We start from the raw sequence: 22,615 nt of genomic DNA on the forward strand, positions 1-22,615 counted from the left end.
GAAAAGCTAGAACTGAGCTACAAAGCATCCTGAAAGATAGGAAATGGCAGGAGACTGCGTTCAGTGCCACTGGATGTTCCCGTGCTTGGGGAGGGGGTAACAGGCAGCAGAGCAGCAGTAAGCCCAGCTACTGCCTCAAATATGGTTATTCCAAGCTTCCTGCTTCCTTTTGATAAAACCAGATATGGTAGTTACAACAGGGGAAAAGCAAAACCAAGCTTAGGAGCAAATAATTGAAGTAACAGTGCTGCATTCAGTGATGTCTGAGAATCACAAACGGCATCGTCAGGCCGGTTTGTTCTCCATCTCCAGCTTTCTGCCAGCCCTGGCTGCTCCAGAGGAAGCCACAAGACTCTTTTGAAAGAAACCTTCCTCCCGAGACCACCACCACTTAGTGGAGGCTCCAGTGGCCATTTTCAGTCTGCTCTACCATGCCGAGCACTGCCCCAACAGCTGCGGGGCCTCCGTTCAGGTTTGCCTCACTCCCTTCATGCCTTGAGGGGAGGCCTCATGGCGGCCTGCAGCTCCCTCAGAGGGGAGCGGAGGGGCAGGCGCTGAGCTCTGCTCTCTGGGGACAGCGACAGGACCCGAGGGAACGGCATGGAGCTGGGACAGGGGAGGGTCAGGCTGGGTGTTAGGGAAAGGTTCTGCACCCAGAGGGCACTCGGGCACTGGGACAGGCTCCCCAGGACACAGTCACAGCACTGAGCCTGCTGGAGTTCAAGAAGCGTTTGGACAGTGCTCTCAGACATATGGGCTGATTTCTTGGGTGGTCCTGTGTGGAGACAGGAGTTGGACTCAATGATCCTTGTGCGTCCCTTCCAACCCAGGATATCCTATGATACCATGATTTTATGCTTACACTCGTGACTTGGTACAAAACTTATTCAGTTTTTCCTGCTTAAAAAAGAAAAAAAAATGCAGTTTAAGCTAAATATTAGTTCTTTACTAACCTATTAATTAAACAGCAGTGAGAGCTTCTGAATCCTGACACCCCAGGCATGTAAACAACAAGGAGATTACTGCTTCTTTCTCACTAACAACTAGATGCTGGCAATGGTTTTTCAAGCATGGCCTCTGCTACAGAATTCTCCTTTTGGCAGTGTAATGGAGGGGCTAATAATAGACCTGGTAGCATCCTGACAGAGTGCCGTTTTAGCACCTTTGGTGACATCCCTTTAGATTTATGCAAGTGTCACTGGCAAGAATTTGACCCAGGCAATGTAATGTCACACGCAGCCCATAAGACTTCAGTGTGATTTTGCTGTTTTGTCTGAAAGACTAAGGCCAAGTTTTTTTTTTTTTTTTTTTTTTTTTTTTTTGTGGTGATGTAATTATGTTGTCAGCTGCTCCAAGGTTACTGCTTTCGTCCTGCGTGTTGTTTCCTTGAATCTTACCTTGATCTCTCTCACATCCTTTCCTGAAGATTCCTGCATCTCTTTTACACGATCAACTATTTATTTCTAAAGTACCACTCAGCATTATGATCATTTCAATGCCTCCATTTCAGGTACAACTCACCAATCAATTCCCAGTCCACCCAACAAAACAACCACCACCCACCCACTCCAAGCAAAACCGAAGCTAATGGTTAATTAAAATGTAACCAGCCCTGTGCTAATTATCCTTTACCATCAGCTCAGCAAAGAGGATGAGATTTAAAGCCACAGGGACCAAGCTACATCTTGGCTCTAGTGTGGGCAAAAGCATCCTCTTGATTGGGATGAGAGCTGGGCTGGAGTAATGCAAATACATCATAAGCCCTGGGCTGTGCCTTTGAGCTAATGCAGAAGCTCAGGGAGCTCTTGGACAACTCCTCACTGTAACAGAGATGGTGAAGAGAGGAGTCCTCTGCCCTGCAGGAGAGCTGCTGCCTGGGGCAGGGATAGACCGCTGTCCTGTACCTGTTCCCACACCTCTCCCTCTCTGCACAGCCTCCTCTTGCCTCCACTGCATGTTCTGTCATGGAGGAGCTTTCTGAAAACCCTCCTGCAAAGCAAACCCTTTCCTCAGCCACACTTGGCTACCAAGTCCAAATAAAAAATCCCCTGGAGAGGAACTCCTGGCGCTGAGGCAACAAGAGCATGACTAACACAAAGCTCAGAAATCCTGGCAGCGTGTGACAGCACAACTGTAAAGTAATTGCTAATTCTCCTGTTGTTAACAAGAATGCTCCAGTTTCTATCTCACATGATTTGTCCCGTGTCTCCCAATGACTGCTACAAAGCTAACAATCTGCCTCTTTACAGTTTCTCAATTCCATAGACAGCGTCCTTAAGTCACCTTTCCCTCCCTCCTCTGCATTAATACAGTCATGAGCAGAAGGCTGGCTCCTATCCTGTGATCACATTTTCATTAAAAAAAAAAAATACATTGCCTTTTTGTCATCTTTGAAGGGAGCAACAAAACATAACAAACCTATTACGCTGATTAAGTTTTGTTAGTGAAAAAGGGATCTATTATAACATTAGCTCATCTGCTGAAAGAATAATCATAAAATCACAGAATCATTACAGTTGGAAAAGACCTCCAAGATCACCTGGTCCAACCATCCCCCTACCACCAGTGTCACCCACTAAACCATGTCCCTAAGCACCACGTCCAACCTTTCCCTAAACACCCCCAGGGACGGTGACTCCACCACCTCCCTGGGCAACCCATCCCAATGCCTGACTGCTCTTTCTGAGAAGAAATGTCTCCTCATTTCCAACCTGAACCTCCCCTGGCCCAACTTGAGGCCATTCCCTCCAGTCCTATCACTAGTTATCTGTGAGAAGAGGCAGATACACCTTTCTCTTGGTCATCAATTACTAGGTTTTCTTGAGAGAGAGAAACTGCTGAAAAGTTCTTGTTAAACATCTTAATCCCAGTTTATTTTTACCCTTGAGTTTGAATCCCCAGGAGCTAGCTAACGCTTCAGCACTCCTGCATTAGCAGCTGGCATCTGGCAAGCCTTCTGCCTGATGCCAGTCAGCTCTCACATTGTGATACAACACATTTCACGAATAAAAAGAACTCAGAATTAGTTTTCAATGCTCAGAGATTCTCTTGAAACACGACTAAAGAGGGATTTTAAGAAACATCACCACCCTCTTAGAAGTACAGTGCCAAAGCCAAAATGAACAAAATTTTGTTTTAGATTTGCCTTTCCTCAAGAGAATTAATTACTCAACATTGGTGAATTCTTGGAGAAATTTGCAATGCTAAGATTACACACTGTCAAGGAAGAAAAAAAGGTAAAATATTGTATTTGATAGCATCTTTTCTTATTCCATGTACGTCAATTTTCAATAAGCATTGAATAATTAAAAAAAAAATGAAGCCTGGATGCAGGTACTCCATTTCTAAAACTAAGAGTGTCCATGGTAATGAATCAGGCTCGGGGGCTGGCTCACCATCACCAGTTCTACTGGGTTTCAGAAGCCACCTCTCTGAAAGCCACGTTGTCGTGAGGAAAATGCGTTATAAGACGAGCTCTTAAGCAACTCATTTAGAGCCAGCCATTACTCCAGCAAACGAAGCATGGTTATCAGTGAACATTCATCCAGGAGGGGCCAGACTCTGACCTCAGGGCTTGCCCTCTCATGGTAACTCACCGTATTTGGAGCCACTCTGGGATGAACCGCTTTGCAGAGCCTTGCTGTGAGCTGCACCACGGAATTATTTTAAATAAAATAAAACATTTCCTTTGCCCCCTTTTTAAGTAAGACCAAATCCTACACCCAGTTCAACACTGCTCTACTAACAGCTGAGCCACGGGAACATCACGGCAGAAGGATAGGGAGGAAACTCCTTCACATCGTTGCTGATACAGGGGCCCCCTGTACCACCGGACCTGTCTGACCTGCTGGTGCTCCTTCCCAGGCAGCCTGAGCTTGTAAGACTCCCTACTAAAGCAAGCAGGGTTTTGTCAGCGCAGAAAAATCTCAAGCATGAGCACTCCAAGCAATCACTCTCATTTGTGATTACATCTAGGGGCACTGACAGAAGGCAGTAAAGAGGCATTTACATCTTACTTTGGAGATCAGTGAATTATAACTGGTAATCAACACTAAAAAAAATGTACAGCTTGACTACACACTTCAAGTATCAAAGTACACTTGTTTTAGGAATAAAACAGGTAGTCACTATAAAAATTATGAGGGTCTCAAACTACAGTTTGGCCCTACTCCCACCAAGGCACTTTGCTATCAGCTTCAGTGAGAGCAGAAAAATCCTCGCGTAGGCTCTGGAACAATACTCTTGCTGTTTCTTTAAACAGTAGCTGCACTGCATCATTTTATCTCCCTAAGTAGCTATCCCACTTTAGCTTTCTCAGAGGTCAGCTATTCATCTGTGCTAAGCACATCCGGTGTAGGAAGCAAATGCCTTAATCCTGTTTTGTGTGCCTGCTTTTATATGCACATCCACAATTCTCCCACGTAAAGCCTACGCCATACAAGAAGCATCCTCGCTTGCTGCTCTGGCTGTCTCTGCTGCACAGCAGACAGATGTTCACAGGAACTCTGCTTTGGCTGGCTCTTAACTCTTGTGTGCTATGGCAGAGGTACTTAAAGTTAACAGAAATCATCACCTCAAAGGAAAAGCAAGAAACTGCACGGGTTGGTGTGTCTGCTAAATGATTTCAGGACGTCAATTAATTACTTACGTTCGCAGCCTCTGAGAAATACAGGAGTAAAAAATAAGATAAAAAATTGGCTAAAATAATATGCCTGTGCAGTCACTGAAGGAGTTTATTTCACTTTGGTATATTTACTTAAGCCTCCTAGATGAGAATTCCTTCAAATCTCATCTCAGCATGGATGCTTCCCTCCTACATTTGGGCTCACACAGGACTCACCTGCCCCTCTACAGAACAGTCTTCCCACAGTCTTAGCACACACATACAAAACCCAATCTCCCTACATTTAGCTCCTTTTAAATTATACTTAGCTTCCTAGAAGTAGAAGAAAAGAAAGAAGGAGCAGCACCATGACACTTCCTTAAGCAACTGTTAAGAGCAGCAGACTGAAAGAAAGAAAACAAAAAACAAAACCCACCCACGGTGTGAGATGAGAGAACACAGGTATTTGCAACCGCACCACAGGGTTTTGTACTCCACAACACTGCTTTGGTGATCACAGGGCTCAGCTTGGCTTTTCTGCCTGCCAAATTCAACTCCAATTTTTCTTTTAGAAAAAAAAAAAACAACTCTCTGGTAAAACTGATTGGTCAGGGGGGCTGAAGCGAGGGTTGTAAATAGCAGGCAGAAAATATTTAGGTCACTCAGGAAAAAAACACAGAACCCCAGCTCCTACCCCAGCAAGTTCAACTCTCATTCAACAATGTGCTTGTGCTGAAGAGGCTTTGCCTGCACCTCTCTTACCCAGGCTTATAAAATAGAGATCACCTTCATACTTGGGCACAGTTTTTTTACCTAGATTAAATGAAAAAGTTGCCTTTCACAAAAGAAGGAGTTTGCATCAGAAAATTAAGTGAAACAATCCAATCCAAAGGTATTTATCACACCACCAATTTTTACTGAAGAGTGAGTCTTCCGCTATACAAGAATAGTGATAACTCTGGATTGGTTTTCTTTTTATACAGCGGAAACCCCACAACCTTGAATGACATCCTTTGTTTCTTGTTGGACAGAGAACTGAAACATAAAATTTCATACTACATGAACAACTTCAGCAGAACTCTTAGTAAAAGGGACTAAAAAGTTTAAAACATTTCTAAAATGCAACATCAAAAAGTGCATTAGGAATAAAATCCAGGTCCATTGAGTTGTCTCGCCTGCAGCATCACTTATTCATTTTCTCCTGTAACAAAGAGGTGCACATTTTTCTTGGACTGGAGCATTTGAGCTGTGCGATCTATGCCAACCACTGCAGCCAATTTCTGAGCGTCATACTTGGAGTACAACACAGTACAGGTCCATGTAGCATCCACTCCACTGTCTGTGGCCTTCATCATATTGCAAATCTCACTGTAGAAGTGGGAGTAGGTTGGTAACTCATAGAAAATGAGGTTCCTAATACCTTTTATTGTATACCTGTAGGAGAAAAAAAAAAAGTAAAGTAACTTTGTTGGAACTTTGTACAAAGTGTGCATGTTAAAGTATCAATCCCATCTCCCTTCCTCCAATTTCCACTATCTTCAATGCACATCAGCTCAACTCTGCAAACCCTGCATCATGGGCTGGCGACTAAACTTGCCATGGGTGTGGAATTTAGGGAGGTCTAATGCTGCCCAGGCACTGTGACTTCCTCTAAAGTACAGCCCACTACCAATTTTGCAGTATTCAGCCTCTGTGGCTTAGATTCTAAGATAGTGAAGCCTGATCATACTGATACTCATGATTTTTTTTTTTTTTTTTTTTTAAGATTTGCTAAAACGTCTTCTGCTAATAGCAAAACCTGTTCTATCAGGAGCTTCCGAACAGCTCCAGTCAGGATGCAGTAGATTTTTCCTTTGGCCTCAGCCTGCTATATTGAATTATTGAGCTAATTGCATAACCTTTTCCAGAATTGTATGTAGTTACAGTGGCTCAGATGAACACTAATAAAAGGCACAGTGAACCCCATTCTGCAGGATGTATCATCCTCTCCTGACATCAGTGGAACTTGGCAGCACATACCTTGCTGAATAAAGTCCTGTGCATACCAAAGCATTAGAAGCTCTGCAAGGGACCATGGCAGCATGCAGAAATTTTTGAAGTAAACTGAGAAGCTCTTATATCACTCAAAGAACTCCTTAGAAAGATCCAACAGGTTCTAAAAGCAATACAGCCCATCTATGACTAAGGTCACTATACTTCCAAAACAGTACACATGCAACCCAGAGGAAAACTCAGGCCTCTTTTGTAAAAGTGGAATTCCCAATTCACCTTTTGTAAAAGTGGAAGCGCTCGGTGAGCAGTAAGAACTGCTTGTCTCCATTGAGAAAGAAGCGCCGTGCTCTGCAGATGCCACCCTTTTTAGTGTATTCACAAGTGTGAGCAAAATTCAGGTCCTCTTTCTTGAAGTAATTTCGAAGACGCACATAGTCAAAATACGACGGAACATAAATGAGCGTGTGTGACATGATGGCATCGCGGTACTCGGGCAAAACCTTGTCGATGAAAAACTGAAACCTACGTTAAGAAAACATGCATGTTTTAATCAGAGTTAACAACTAGTTTCCAATGCTGATACAACCTCAGACAGGAATATCATCAGACACAACAGACTATGGAAGATTTTAACTACATTATTTCCTTCTTTAACTTCTTAGGATGTCTACACTTGTAGAAATAATGGTCTAAAGCTTCATCACGGCTATACGGGTATGGTACAGACTGGTAATGCTTTCCAATGTTTTCTTCTCCAGTGCCTTTGACAAGAATTTCCATATTCCCCTAAAGCTCTGCAGAGCCCAGCCCACGTCAGAAGACTAATGAAGGCGCACTTCTATTGTGAAATCCCCCTGGCCCTACGCTCTGCAGGAAGCAATACGCTCAACTAAATCTGAAGTTGTGGTCACGAGGGCACAGCAAAATGGTCTGGAACACTGAGTACCTTGTATCTATCACGGAAGTTAAGTTTTCAGCTTCTATCCTCCGAAAAACATGAGGGAGCTGGACCACAACACGGCTAATGGAGCCAATGAGCGGTACGTTGCGGACAGCCACCTGCGGGAACAAAGCAGGATACTCAGGGAAGCAGCATCTCAACGCGGCCACACCCCAGCCAGCCTTCTGCTAGTAACTCACATCTGCAAGCAGTGTGCAAGGCTGATTTTAAGAAAGCTCTAACACCAAAATACATTCACATATGTGTAACAGAGCTGTTAAATATGCCCGACAGCTGCTTATGTCCTGCCTTTCTATGATTTAAGATGGATAACTCAGATTTTTATTTTTCCTGTTTCTTTCAAATAGCTGCTTGTGCTTCTTATGTAGTAAGAATCATAAAAAAGGAAGATGTTCAACCCTTGATCTGACAACAAAATAAATAAAACAAGATAACTTACCTGCATCAAATTAAGAAAAAATAAAATCTGACTTTGAACATGAAATAAAAGGATCAAGTACTGCTGCAAGAAGAGCATCTTTTTATGGCTTCAGCACAGCATTAGATATTGTCATGCAGCATCATGCAGACTCAGACTGAAACAATTTGATAACGGAATTACTGGCATACAGATTTATACAACTAAGATACAGTTTTTCCACACATTGGGTTTTCCTCTTCCTCTCCCCCTCCATTATGCATAAAGAAGTCTTGAGCTCATCTGTGAACTCACCTGCCCCGTATAATTGAAGCAGTGTTTGTTGAAGATGGAGTTAATCTGGGGATCTTGAAGAGCACTGAACAGCAGCGTCTGACGGTAGTACTTGGACCAGTTGTTGAGACTCAGCATTCGCACTCGGGAAAAGTCTACCCCATGGGAATCCAAAGGCAGCAGGTTAATGTGCTTCATCAGGTGCTACACAGAGACAGAAACACATCACTGCAGACTGACATCACTGCACCCAGACTGCAAGAGCCTTAACTGCAGCAAGAAGTGGGCAGGGATGAGCAAGAAAGCACAGAATTTAACAGTAGTGATCTCCCAAGACACGACTGTTTGGAATTTATTGACCATATCAAGAGTAATTTAACAATTTCACTCCACGGAACTTAGAAATACCATCTCTTAAGTCATCCATAACAGCAGCCTTTGCTGCTTCTCCCACGGGGCACGTCTAATGGGTCTGTCTGTCTGTTTGTACCGACGTCAATGGGCCCAAGGTTTCTGAGCTAGAAACAGCCCAACTGCAGTCTCCACTGCATTCAGCGCCAGCCTGGGTTCAAGTCATGAAATTCACCTCAGTTTGGCCTCACTGAATGATGCTTCGAACCAGTATTGCTGCTGCTGCATGGCAGGCAGCTGCACCCAAAGGCAAAAGAGAGTAACAGGCTCCAGGACACATTCCGTGAGTATCATGTAGGCTCCTGGGCCTGCCAGGAAGCAAGATGCCTTCTGGGCTCATTCAAAACGTACAGTAACATCACGCTGTCGCAATGTCAGGCCAAAAAACCTCGAAGGTGCTTCCATGTGAAACAAACAAACAAAAAAAACCCTCAACCTTTCAATCTTGAAAACTTTTATTAACCAAAAGCCATAAAGTATGGGTACTAGCACAAACTAACCACAATCCTACAGCTATATTTTCGCTATCCATACAGGAAAAGCTTTAGACTGCTTAACTTTGGATACGACTAATGGTTAATATTTCTGCAGTCAGCGGAGACAAGCACCAGTACCCATTGCTTTCTGGAGGAACCTCAATTAGATTGTATGAATTCCTCACACGGCTGCAGTCTGACAGACACCGGGCAGTCAGACAACTGGCAGATTTTCTCCCAGATGTGATTGAAGGAATCATCATTATTGCATCCTGCAAGATAATTAAAACTCCCCAAAACAAACGAGCAAAAAACCTTTGATTACACACACCACTAAAGCACCAGATACTAAGGTTTACAGAGAACAATTACTGAATGCTACCAAAAGCTGTAGGAAAATCATTCGTAGTATAAGAAAAATAAATATCAGGGTGGAGGAGAGAAAAGGAACAAGCATACACGTCTAGTTAGAAAAAAAAAAAAGTAAAACTGTTCATTGTTAAAAATAAGTTGTAATCAGACTAATAAGACAGTGCAACTGAAAAAAAAAATATGGAAAACGCACCAGAACATGTTCCCAATTCTGCATCAGGTAAATATCTGCTTGATCAATTATGAGCATTTCTATCGATGACAGAAAATCGAAGTCTCTCTTCTTCTCCCCCTCTGCGCCAATGACAGTCCTCATACCCAGGGGAGAGGCAATGATGATGTCCGATGAGTAAAATGGTGCATACAATCTCATACTCTTCTGCAGAATCGCAACCCCTGTCCGACAACAGACAGACATTTTCTTAGTCAAGGTCAATTATCAACTGTTTTCTTCCCGAAGGCTCTGGAACAGTAACTCCTATGTTCCTTCTCCCTTAGCACATGCTAGTGATTAGAGCTGGACAAATCAATCTGGCTGAAACTCTTTCCCTGAAAATGTGCTTATCCACCCCACCCCCATTCCACAAGCCTTCGGCAGATTTTCATGAAGTTCTGCAAACTCTTTCAGAAGTTCTTTTTTTTTTTTTCCTCCAGATTTTTCTTAGCTTGAACAACATTTTTGAACCGAAACATATTTCTCCTGATTTTCTGTTATAAAAAAAATGAGGGAAGAGTGGGCTAAAAAGACTGAGAAATGCAAAAGCAGAAATGATTAACTGTTCCCTTTACCCTAAACTCTGGGCTTCAGTCTCTGCCATTACGTGCTATAGTAAGAGTTACCTTAATCTGTCATGAAAGATTCGGCATGGACCTCTTGACTATAGACTGCTTTCATTCACAGGACCACTTCAGTTGCTACTAAAATGCCAAGGAAAAGGCTCAGCACCTTACAGAGGCTGAAAGCACTGTCTCGCACTACTGCCAGGTACCTGGCTTCTCAAGATGCACGCTGCAGTGTGCAGGGCACATCAGCTCCTGCATCGCCTCTCATGCTACAGAGGGGAAAAGGAAGGAATCAAAGAAGTCTATTACTTATGCCATAGCTACTGGGCAACATACAGTTTTCTGATCTTAAAATCCAGGTTTGAACCGTGTTCAAATGGTTCAACTAGAGGCTGCCCAGTGCAGGTGTCTCTTCAGCTTCTCCCCCTATCTGCGTGACGACAGCGACCACAGCTACAGCTGAAGGCTCTTTAAAACGCGCTCAAGAATTCCACACAGATATCTTTAGGGACCTCTCCTGCTATCTATTTTAACCTGACGATAAAATGAAATAAAAGGCACAACTGGTTGAATTTCCAGGAAGAAAGCACCACTTTTCCCCAAAACATGTCATCATATACACAGTTTAACAACTGTAAGTCATCTTTGGTTTAAAGATGTGAAAGGGTGGGTTTTAGTAAGGCATAACAAACACGATTTAAATTACATCTTAGCGCTGAAGTAACAGGGTGTGAAGCACACTAAGAAAAATAATTATGCTGCTTCTGTGATTTGCTTCTGCTTGAAGAAACTTTCAGTGCTGTTACTTGCATTTCTTCACACCTAGTAAGTGGATCAAACAGGCTGTAGTACAGCAGAGGGTTGAAAGGAAAATTATTTTGCTACAAAAAGTAAGATGTTCTCAGCAAGCTAGATATTCACTGGGGAAGCAAGTAGTTCCCACTCAGTCTTTCTTGCATCTTCCACTATATCATTAAATCTCTTGGGACGCCAATTTATCTTTCAAGGGGCAATAATTTCAAGAGCCTCTTATCTGTCAAGCTAAGTTAGAAAAACTGCCTACTCACTGTGGCAGCTCCAGGAACTGAACTAATTCTCTGCACGCTGAGTTACTACAACAGCATGACATTACATTATGAAATAGTCTTAAATTTGCTGCTTGTCCAACAGTCCTACTTGCTGGCCATCCCTTTGCATTCATGAAGACCATGTGCAATAGAGCAGAGAACTGCTTTGCTTAGTACTGAGCTTTAATTTTGTTCCCACTATTACTGATTTAAAGATAAATTGCAAATAACTGCTAACTTGAGATGATTTTTTTAAAAATAAAATGAAAGATTTTGCTGCATAAGTCAAGACTATCCTCTTTATAATGAGGTGTGGGCAACCCTGCCGCAATAAAACAATCAGTGCATTTTAAGTGACTCTGAACTTGATGTGAAAATCATTACTTCTGCATTTTCTCTTCCTTTTTTGTGGTAAGGCACAGAATATTTTCAGAAATATTCAAGTTGCTGATACAAAAACCAGCATAAATACCTCAGAATCTCAAGTCCTACCAGCCCTGATGGCTCCCAGACATTTAGCAAACACTTGTTAGATTACCTCCCCCTGCTTTACAAGCTAAAGCCGTCCGTTCTGTAGGTCATTACCAATTCTGAAATGGTCATCGATGTTGCCAGCGAAGACAGCTTCGTAATCTTCAGGTCTTTTCAGGTTGGGGGGCTTCTCTTCTGGGTCAAAGCCAAACTCTCCCTTGAAGCGCTTTTTATTACTTACATCTATTTTTCTTTTGTCGTTCACTTCAAGAAGACTGATGAGAATGTGCACAATTCTCAAAGCACATTCCCGGAAGGGCACTATCATCAGCACCTGCACAGATCAACAGTTACAACAGAACAACTCATAAAACATGTAATTATTTTGACTTTGATCTGCCCCCACTGGGCTTCCCAACAGTCAAAACAAAACCTCAGCCTCCTTCCAGGGTACAATCACCAACCATCTCTGCCTACATGACAAAACCTGATCTGACAGACAGGTCTGTGCCCTCAAGTCAAGGCACACACATCCACACTGAAAGAGGCCCCTAGCTTGTGACTTCCTTATGGCATGTCACCAGTTAGCTTCTCTGAGGAAAGGCAGGCCCAGATGGGTCCACACGGAAGCAGAACGAGCCAAAATTCTGACATGCAGCAAGGAGAGAGGATGTGCTGGGACGCAGCGTGCTTGTGGACACGGACTGGCCAGCAGAGCAGTGCGGTTCTGCATCTTACACAGAGGGTGTGATTACAGGGGATGGTTAAACACGTTCTCCTGTTCTCCCAACCCCTCTTTGGGTTTTGTTTGAGTCCAGCTCTGCAGATTGCGATGGGCACAGAAACAGGCTGGCTGAAACTTGTGCTCGCTGCTTCTCCCGAGGTATTTGCCCCACAGACGACTTCCAGGCATGGCCAAGGGCTGCAGAAAGGCACATGCCTAGGAACCCATAACGTAACAGGGCAGCAGGACATTTACACAGCCGGACCAAGCACCCAGGGTGGGCAGGGGAATCACATGTACGAAGCTCTCTTACCTTAGGCCTGGTGAGCCCCTGGTCCCTGTAGTCATCGCTGTCCGTCCCTGGCTTCTGGTCTCTCTTCTTGGCGTTGTTGCTGAGCACCTGGGCATTCGCCTTCAGGACGTGGTTCAAGGCATGCAAGCAGTACGCATGCCGGATTTCTTCTCCATTCGTTAAAGCCTTTCTTTCTGGATAGAACAAGTCCTTGTAGGCATTCATAATAGAGAAGAGCTCTCTTTGTAAGGGGGTAAAAGAGGGATCGCTCGGTTTGGTCGTTGGCGACAGGAACTGTTTATTCACTTTTGGCCACGTGGATTCTAAAGGCTTATGAAGATGAAGCTGCTTCACATCAAATTCTTTGTCTGGTTTTAAAGTTGTATGTTTCTCCAAAGTGGAAGAAAAAGTTAACTGACCCAGCCTTGGCCACTGAAGGAAAAAAATATAGAGACAGATAGATTAAAAAAAAGGAAGAGTCAAATATACCAAACTTAGTACAGCTAAAAGCACAGAGGTACATCACCACAACTGATAGTTTAATCAGGTTCATGAAATTTGAGAAACTACTTTCCTCATAATACAAGCTGACACCTTTTTTTCCCCAACAAGCAATCTCTTCCTTAGTACCTACCACAGAAAATAACAATAAACTTGAGCTCACTAGACCTGGATGTATTTTGCAGTGACGTGGCTACAACTGTCCTCATTTTGCCAATGAGAAAACTGAGGAAGAGGAAGGATGTCATTTCTGCCAACCCTGGAGCTCAACCATGTTTACAGATCAGCCACGCTGAGGTACGCGCTGCTTTTAAAGGGTGAAACCTTTCAGTGCATCAGGGGAAAACTCTAAGCCTCCTGCCACACAAGTTGTCCCATTCTGTTCCCATAACGTTGCTACACCCAATTAAGCAAAGATACATCATATATTGCTTGAGGTGGCACTGGTATTTTTGGCTACCATATTCAAAAAAATTTTTTTAAAGTCACAGCTTGCTCTCTGACTGACTAACTGTTGGATCTCTTCCAGCAAATGTCACCCAGCATATGGCTGACCAGAATGCAGGGCAACCCTCCAAAACGAAATCAGATGTGAAAAAGTTAAGAAGCAAAGGTTTGTCTAAAAATGACTATTTTGAAAACCAGTATTCTGTTTCAAGCACCGAGGCTGTTTTCTGGTACTGTCATTCACACATTACTTCCAGTATTAACAAACGGGTTAAAACCCACCTTTACCTGCTTGTGAATGTGTACGGAGGTACAAAGGTCTTGAACAAGAACATGAAGGGGCATCACAAGTACGTTTGAGACTGTAAACGGTCACCTCACAAATTCAGTTCCAGAGCACGTCTCTGGCATCCCGCTGTTACCATGCGGAGACCAGTCCTGTTTCCACCCAGCGCCACGAGTACACACCTCTGATCTCAGGATTATAAACTAAACTCTAAAGCTCTTTTTTCAGACGTGTCACCATGCATTGATATAACAGCAGACTTTATATTTCAACTCATGCCCAGCATTAAGTAAAGAACAAAACACTTCAGCAACAATGCTGTGACAAAACCTTGACAATTCCAGAGCCAACAATAATACAAATCTACTGCACTTGTATACAACACGTTATTTTTACCTCAGCATCTTTAGGAGCTTTGAATTGCTACAGGACAACGTTACCTTGATTTGACTTGAAGTTTTAGAAAGCGTAGACATTTTTTCTACTTCTTTTTCTTCAAGTTCTTTGTCCATGTGCTGTTTAAATGGATCTATGTGTAAAAACAACAACAACAACGAGTCCTGAGAACTGTTGTAGCTGATACCAGAATCAAGTTTCAGAACGGATTTGCAAATGACACGAACAGTTTCTGTGCTGGCCAACACCACAGCTAAAACTAGTTATTTCAAAGCACCAGGAGATGCGAAAAAGGATGTCAAATTCTCTCTACAAAAACACAGAGAACAGATTTGACAGATTGCCTAAACAAAAAAAAAGGGGGGGGGAGCAGAGAAAGAAGACGAAGCACTTATGGAAGCACTAGAACTTTCAGTCACAAAACAAATGTTGGACAGGAAAGCAATATGTAGAAGAAAAGACTGTGGCAATTTTCTGCTTGAGGCTCTGACACCGATAAACATCAGTTAGCATTTATGCTCCTTGCAGGTGAAATAGGCTGTCAACAGCCAAGACCCAAGTGAGCTTACGGCCGAGGGCTCTGCATCTCTGGGCAGTGATAGGAACACACTGTGATAAAGCAGAGAAAAGAGGAGGCGATCTGGGTGAAGGAAGGCAAAAATTGCCAAAAGTGAATAAAAGTACGATTTATCTAATCAGCGTTTCTTTTCAGAAAGGAGAGGGAGGCAGGGGACTGTAACATCGTATTACATGCAAAGACACAGGTATGCACAATTAACAAGCAAGGCTTATTTTGAAAACCAAACCCCACATACTGCTTGCAGCACAGTAGCACTCACTGCATGAGGAAGAGCAATCAGAGGACACTAGTGCTTGCCAAAGGGTATCTAGCCCAAGTTACCCAGCAAAAGTCAAGGCATTTGCTACTCAGGACATACTGCTGTCGAATATATCTTCCCAGCAAAGCAATAGAAGGGCTATCATTTAATTGTAATAGGGGCTCTCTCTTCAGTGAGTTTTACCAATTCCCCCGTTTGTCAAATTAAGAAGAGGAATGACAACAAAGCATTCTCAGGAATTGTAGTGACCCCAGGACCTGAGGAGAAATTCATTCACTTTCTGCTATCTTAGATGTATAAGATCTTCTGTAACAGATTATAAAGCCACTCCCGAGCTACAGCAACCCACTGAAAAGTAGTGCATCATTTATAGGTTGAAGAAAGCTGTTAGGATACTTGGCATGCAGTTGGAGAGCTGTGGTTCTCATTAAAATGCAACGCCAACGGCCTAAGTAATATTCTCATGGTAACAAGAAGGAGCTGTTTCTTCTATCACACGGCCCTTTGATGCTTCCCCACATTTCATGTACCAGCTAGGCTGCCTCCCAGATCTAATGTCAGCTGCTGCTCTAAGATGACAAGCCAGCATCACTAGGGATGCTACAAACATATTCCCCTCTCTCAAACTACGCCATCTGATATTAAAACCGCAGAGCATGAAATATGAATAGGAGCTCTGCAAGTGCCAACGTGTGGCATATCACTGAAATATCACACACCCGTGCACACAGCTATTTGTATTACACATGGTGGGATGACTCCAACACCGGAGCTCAGCCTTCACCCACGGGCGCACTGCGGCACCGAGACGCTGGGCTGCGCCCTCAGAAGGCACCACACAGATGCTGTGGATGCCTCGTGTCTTCCTGATCCTGGGGTAGTCAGACTGCTCTGCACAACCTTCAAAATCCAAGAGCCCTGAGCAGTTGTCTAAGTTACTGTAGCTGCCCCAGGCTCCTCACCTCTAACTCCACCCAGCTGTGAAGGATCCTCTCACTGGTCAGTTTTGTGACCACCTCCAGCACCGCCCGTGCCAAGAATACCTTCCATATTCAAGTGCGGGCTTGCAGGACCCTTTACATTGCACCAGCTTTTTTAACTACCATTAACACGTTAGAAGAAGACAACCCCCTCCACGCACATTTCTAGTTCCTGGTATTTCAGGCTTTACAAGTCACAGCAGAAACAAATCCAAATCCCTGTCCACAGGCGCTGCAGGAAACGAGCGGCTCATCTGCGTGCCTGCATCAGCTTTAAGTGTCCCTTATGCAACAGGCTCACACGTGGGCAACGCAATGAATCACGTAGCCAGAGAACTCAGAAGCTATACAGCATCTCATTAAGGAATTTGATAATTTACACGGTACAGATACTCCTCAAGAGGCAGATCACTAAGCAAAGCATACTACGTTTTACCTTGTGAAAAGGCTTGTGAAGAATTGCTCTCTTTCTTGTCCGCATCGCAATCTCCACTCTCCTCTTCCATGAAATTGGTTTCCAAGCTAAATTCAGATTCATGTTTCACATCGGTAAACTCAATTGCTCCATGACTTAGGTCACAAGAGGCATCCACGCCATCATCCTGCTCCTCGCCAAGTGCCTCTTCTGCTGTGTCTTTAGCCGTGACTTGTTAGAGAGAGAAACAGGTTATAATCTTCTGGAAAAGTTATTGCTGATTGCTACCTCTGGCTGGCTATGTTGTTCACTTGGAGACAAACTTTTTCTCCAAATACTGTATGCAAAAAGATAAAAATGGGCTTTGTGTTTTACATTTTGGAAAAAAGAAATAACCTTTGGCTGGCTAGCATGCCAAATGTTAAATAATACAAAACATGTTTCCCCAGAGAAAATATAAGGAATAACCTATTCAGAAAGCACAAGTTTTAGTTTCTGATTACCTAAAACTGAAAATAAAAAAAATTGACTCCTTCTCTCAGAATTTCTTTGCAGACTTCATGAATGAGGCTGCCTCGTCATAAGGGAGGAGGTTTCCTTGTATTTTAAATATACTTTCCTCTGCTGTGAGGCAAACCTTTCTCTCCTCGCAGTGGCAGCAGCCAAACCAGATGCTGTGTGAGAGAACAGCTTGCGTCTCCCAGCGAGTGGGTGAGAACCCCTGGTATGCTGCTCCATGTGGATTTCCCCTGTGCTGCCGCACAAACAACATCTGAGGACGAAGCAGCGGGCTGCCTGCCGGAAAATGAGCAGAGCTACCCTCCGCCCCGCAAAACCCTCCGGCAGCTGCTGCTCCCACCCACAAAGAGGCAATGGAGCAACAGAGCCCCCCAGCCAGCAGAGCACCCAGCCAACCAGCAGGATCCTGGCTAAGAACAGGCATTACTCAAACCTTCTAACTGAAGCAACGTTTACCAGAGTAAGGGAAAAGGCAACCTACCTTCTTCCTGGGCTGGTACTTCATCCTTGTCTTCTTCACCACCGTCTGCTTCTTCGGGCTCCTGGGAGCCTTCGCTGCCCAACTCTATCTCGCTCTCCCCAGCCTCTTCCGATTCACTTTCGTCTTCCTCGTCCTCACTCTCAGACTCAGGAGAGGTCTTCAGGGTAGCCAGTAGCTTGTGATACACAGGGACGGGTTCCACTTCAATCTCTGAATCGCTTTCTGCGCTTGATTTATCAGAATTGTCAGACTAAAAGTGAAAACAGTAACACTCTATTATGCAGCATATGAACACGCTCACCTCTAGTTCCCATGCTACACTTTCCTCTTCCCATTCTATCCCTATGCAGATGCAGTGGGACTTATCAAAGATCTCCATTTTATGTAAATAGTTACGCTGGACACCTCCATCTAGATTTTGAAAGCATCTTGGTAGACCTAGGCCCTAGTACCTCATTCTGCACTGATTTGAGTCTGAGCATCTCAAAATTTGGTTCTTTTAGGCTCAGCTGAGTCAGTACATTTGTTCTCCGCAGACAAACTGGCCCTGGATTTTCCTAGGAAAACCATGCACACAACAAAAATTGTAGAAGGGCACACATACAAGCAGAAAATGCTTCCACCTTTCAGGGAAGTAAGTGAAATAACCTTCAGCTGACAGAAGTCCACCAAGGAGTTGGTCGGGTTTGGCTCAGCGCTAAGCTCGAAGCTTCAAACAAGCTAGACTCTAAGAGCCAGTTCTGCCCCAGGCTTGTACAAACCAACCACAACATGCCTGGTTATAGTCAGAATTACAGTGAAACCAGGAGTACAAGCAAAGAACCATTTGCTTCTTTTTTATGTTCTTTCAGCCCAAGGTGAACACTCAGTATATACAACATTAATGCATTAAGTGCTTAAGGAAACAAGTGGACAATGTAACTAATTATTTTTCCAGACTGAAACTCTGAATTCTTTAATTAATCGGACAATAAAGGAAGTTAACCGAAAGAAAACTAAAGCATTGGCAATTTGAAGAAGGGGAACGAGCATGAACATATTTCTTCATTCAACAGAGAACAAAACATCTCATCCCCTAACTCACGCACCACTAACTTTATTAGTATTATTAAAACAACTTACAGCATCATTTACTTTTCACCATGATTAAGTAACGTGAAGAAAAACAGAACCAACCAAGAATAGCAATATTATATCCTGCTTCTTCTGATGTCTCACGTTATGGGTTTGACACCACAGAGAACAATTCAGAGGCATACAAAAATCATTCATTTCTTCCTCCTAAGAAGCAAGTTTTCTAAAACAGAACAACTGGATCAGCCTGAACAATGCAAAATGCTCAGCGTTTCAGTTCACTGAACTATACAAAGATGCAAGTGAGGAAGAAACAAAAATAGATTACCAGTTCACAGATCTGAGTTGCTTCTGGTCTTCCAGAAACCCTGAAAAAAAATAAAAGGATTGAAGTATTTTACTCTGTCAATGATACTATGCACAGGATAAAAACAGATGAGGGGGAGAAGAAATTGTTGAATCACACGAGTCTTAGAGAAGTTAAGAGAAAGCTTAAAACCAAAGCATCACACCATTGTCCCTAAGAAAGCAGACTCAGTGCTCACCCTGAGAGGTTTCTCTCTCAGCTGATGCTACGGCCTATAAATGAAGCCTGAGTATAAATGATCAAAAAGAGAAATATTTTAAAGCAGAATCTGGCTTTAAACAGAAGGCTGTTTATTATATACACACCCACAAGGGTATAAACACTGGAAAAGCTCCGCCTAAAGTGAAGAACTTCCTGCAGGACAACCTGTACCTGGCAAGACTCGGAAGGAAATTCACTCCTCTCTTCTCAGAGGAGAAAGGCCAGGTCAGAGCTACCTGGAAGGAAGGGCTGCAGGAAAACTTTTAAAGGATCACAGAAGTTAGGCAAGTGTGAGGGATCACTAGAGCTGACAAGGACGAAGTTCAGCTTAGAATACTGATGAGTTCACACTGATAAGGGTGACTGTTCAGCTGGAGGAGCAGATGCAGCAGGCAACACCTGAGGTTTGGGTTTACCAAGAGCATCCTCTGGCTGCTGCCTCACCCAGAACTCAGGCACCAAACCTGCTCGGCGTTTTTTAAAGGCCCTTCGTACAACACAGCCGACCAGGGCAAGAGCCTACCTGCTGCGCTAAATACCGATCTACCAAGCAGGGAAGAAGACGCCTGCCACGGGAAGCCGAGCGCAGCGCTGGTGACCGCCGCCGAGCAGAGCGCACCCTGCGGGCGCTGCCTTTCCCTGCTGCCTACAGGAGGGCTCCGCCGCGCCTCTCCAGCCTTCCCCTCGCCTTTCGGGACCCCCAGCCGCCCCGGGGGCACTCACTTGTCGTAGAAGGGGTGCTCCTCCCCGAACTCCTTCAGGTGCTTCTTCTGCCTCTTGCTCAGGCCGAGCACCGCCGCCCTCCCGCCGCTGCCGCGCTTCCCCATGCCGCCCTCCCGCCCGCCTTTACGGCCCGGCCGTCAGGCGCCGCCGTCGCGCTGCCGGCCTCGCCCCCGGTGCGCAGCGCCCCGCTGGGGGAAAGCCCTGCCCCAGCTCGGCGGAGGAGGAGGAGGAGGAGAGCCGGGAGAAGGCCCTGGTGCGGAGACATCCGAGGCCGTGAAGCTGAAGGGCCGCCGCGATCGCCCGCGGCGCCGCTCCCTGCGCTGCTGCTGCGAGCAGAGCCGCTGCTGCGCTGCCCGAAAACCTGCCAGACTCACAGGGTGGCCGAGGCTGGCAGGGACCTCTGGAGATGACCCAGTCCCCGCCGAGCAGGATCACCTACAGCACATTGCGCAGGGTGGCATCCAGGCGGGTTTTGGATATCTCCAGAGAAGGAGACCCCACAACCTCTCCGGGCAGCCTGTCCCAGTGCTCTGTCACCCTCACAGTAAAGAAGTGCCCCCTCATATTGAGCAAGAACCTCCTGGGCTGCAGTTTGTGCCCGGTGCCTCTCGTCCTGTCACTGGGCACAACTGAAAAGAGACCGGCTCCATCCTCTCGACACCCTCCCCTCAGGTATTTATACACATTGATGAGGTCTCCCCTCAGTCTTCTCTTTTTCAGGCTAAACAGACCCAGCTCTCTCAGCCTGTCCTCGTACAACAGATGCTCCAGTCCTCTAGACACAGACTTCCCCTGAATCTGCTTCACATTATTTCAAATGAGAATCTCAATTCACACTCGATTCTTTGTTTCAAAATACTTCATATTCTTTCATATCTCCTGATTTCTGTCTGGCCTAGCAGAAACTGCTCTACCTCGGGCAGGAGGGGCTACAACTAGAGTTATAATGCAGGACACTGCCCCACACTGCCAGTCTCTCCTGTAAAGCGCACACAGCAGATTTCAGTTCATCTCCTGGAGAAAAGAGTACCAAAGGGAAGTGGAGGCAAGGTAATCCCAACTATGATGGGGGCGTGAATAATTTCAGGGAAAAATGGTAGTGACTATAACATCTCGGTAGTCTGTGTTGATTTGAGAGCATCCATGGATTTGACTGAGGCTAGGAAGTATGAACCGCATTCCAGTTAAGGAGAAGCCCCCAGGAGCTGGACGGTACGTTTCATGACACTTTTACTTTCCTTAACTAGGAAGGACACTTAAGTTGTAGTTATTTGTCAACTCCTGTGTTATTAATACCACTGTCTTCCCATTACATACAACCCGGAAAGTTGTCTGAGTTGAAAGATAACCAATCCTGGTGTGGAGAAGTTGTCTTAATCCAGGCCATTCTGCTATAGTCTGGTCTGCTACTCACTGAGTAGCCCCACAGCGTGTAAAATGACATACTTGAGAGCTCCAGTGGTGGAAATGTCTTTAGTAGGCTTCTGTCAAAGCCACTACATCATGTAACAACATTGACTAGCATAACTGATTTTTGACCAGTAGTTTTTCTCTAGATTTGGCAGCCACAGTCTTTAAGAGGAAAAATATTGCCAATCAATCCTCTCTCTGTCAGAAGTGTGGAAAGAAAAAAAGGTTTTGTCCCCACCTAACAGGTTTATTTGCATGTTGCAGTACTTGCTGCTTATTGACTTCTACAGTGTGGCAGCTGAGACAGCAGAAGGAAAAAGTCTTCGTTCACAGCTGAACCATGAGGGCTTTGTAGATTTTGGAGGCTGAACGGGGCACAACTACTAAGACAGTGAACAGCTGCAAGCCTATGCACGCAGATGTATGTTAAACCAACAAACGGGCAATTACCGCTACTACCAACAAGTTCCTGTGAGGATACAGCTTTGATTTGAGTGTTGTTTGTACACTCACAAATTCAAGATCTGATAATGTTTCACACTACCAACTTGAGTTTCATTCTGTTTTTTAACATTGCATTATGAATTAAAAATGCATTAACCTCATCCTTTTTTGATGCTCTGAATGTTAGTACTTGCTTCTGTGATCACTTATTCACACTTCTTTTGAGAATAATAAAGTTTTTATACTGACTTACAGGTTTGGGCCTGAGGCACAGTGCCTACTGTCCCCCAGTTTTCTTCATCCTGACTTCAATTTCACCCTTGAAAACAGTAATACTCCTGGGACCACTGATGCCTTTCTGCTCTGACTCCTTCCTCCTGTGTCCTCCCCATACCTTGTGTGAGGAAGGATCCTGCTTGGGTAGGATTTGGCACTTAGGATTAAATTGTTTGCAAACTACTTAAAACATTGTGCTGCCATTCATAAAAGGGTCCTAGATTTGTTCCCCCTGCAGAGTAACACCTCACCTTCTCCTGGATGAGGTACAGATAACAAAGCAGCATAGACCTTAACATCCCCTGGGACTGGACAGCATGCAGGCACTAGGTGCAGTATGATAACGCTGTTCCTAAACTAGATCACTCTTCCTCAGAGAACATGTAGCAATATCAAATATACATATGTATATA

General features: G+C 44.4%; 1 protein-coding gene and 1 long non-coding RNA gene across 2 annotated transcripts; one reads left to right on the forward strand and one right to left on the reverse strand.

Annotated features, from left to right (window-relative positions):
* Positions 1-5,495: 5,495 nt before the first annotated feature.
* UTP25 (UTP25 small subunit processome component) lies at positions 5,496-20,209 on the reverse strand. Its single transcript, XM_013174084.3, has 12 exons — positions 20,073-20,209; positions 19,110-19,149; positions 17,708-17,957; positions 16,729-16,938; positions 14,518-14,606; positions 12,865-13,275; positions 11,942-12,161; positions 9,700-9,902; positions 8,269-8,451; positions 7,542-7,654; positions 6,872-7,117; positions 5,496-6,037 (listed from the first exon to the last, which is right to left on the reverse strand). The coding sequence occupies exons 1-12, from the start codon at positions 20,174-20,176 to the stop codon at positions 5,791-5,793; spliced, it is 2,316 nt and encodes a 771-aa protein (XP_013029538.3). The 5' UTR covers positions 20,177-20,209; the 3' UTR covers positions 5,496-5,790.
* Positions 20,181-22,174, forward strand: LOC136790355 (uncharacterized). Its single transcript, XR_010830130.1, has 2 exons — positions 20,181-20,744; positions 21,747-22,174. It is a non-coding gene; the product is annotated as an uncharacterized lncRNA (long non-coding RNA).
* Positions 22,175-22,615: the final 441 nt, after the last annotated feature.

Source organism: Anser cygnoides, chromosome 3 (genome assembly GCF_040182565.1).
Source record: "Anser cygnoides isolate HZ-2024a breed goose chromosome 3, Taihu_goose_T2T_genome, whole genome shotgun sequence".
NCBI classification, from domain to species: domain Eukaryota; kingdom Metazoa; phylum Chordata; class Aves; order Anseriformes; family Anatidae; genus Anser; species Anser cygnoides.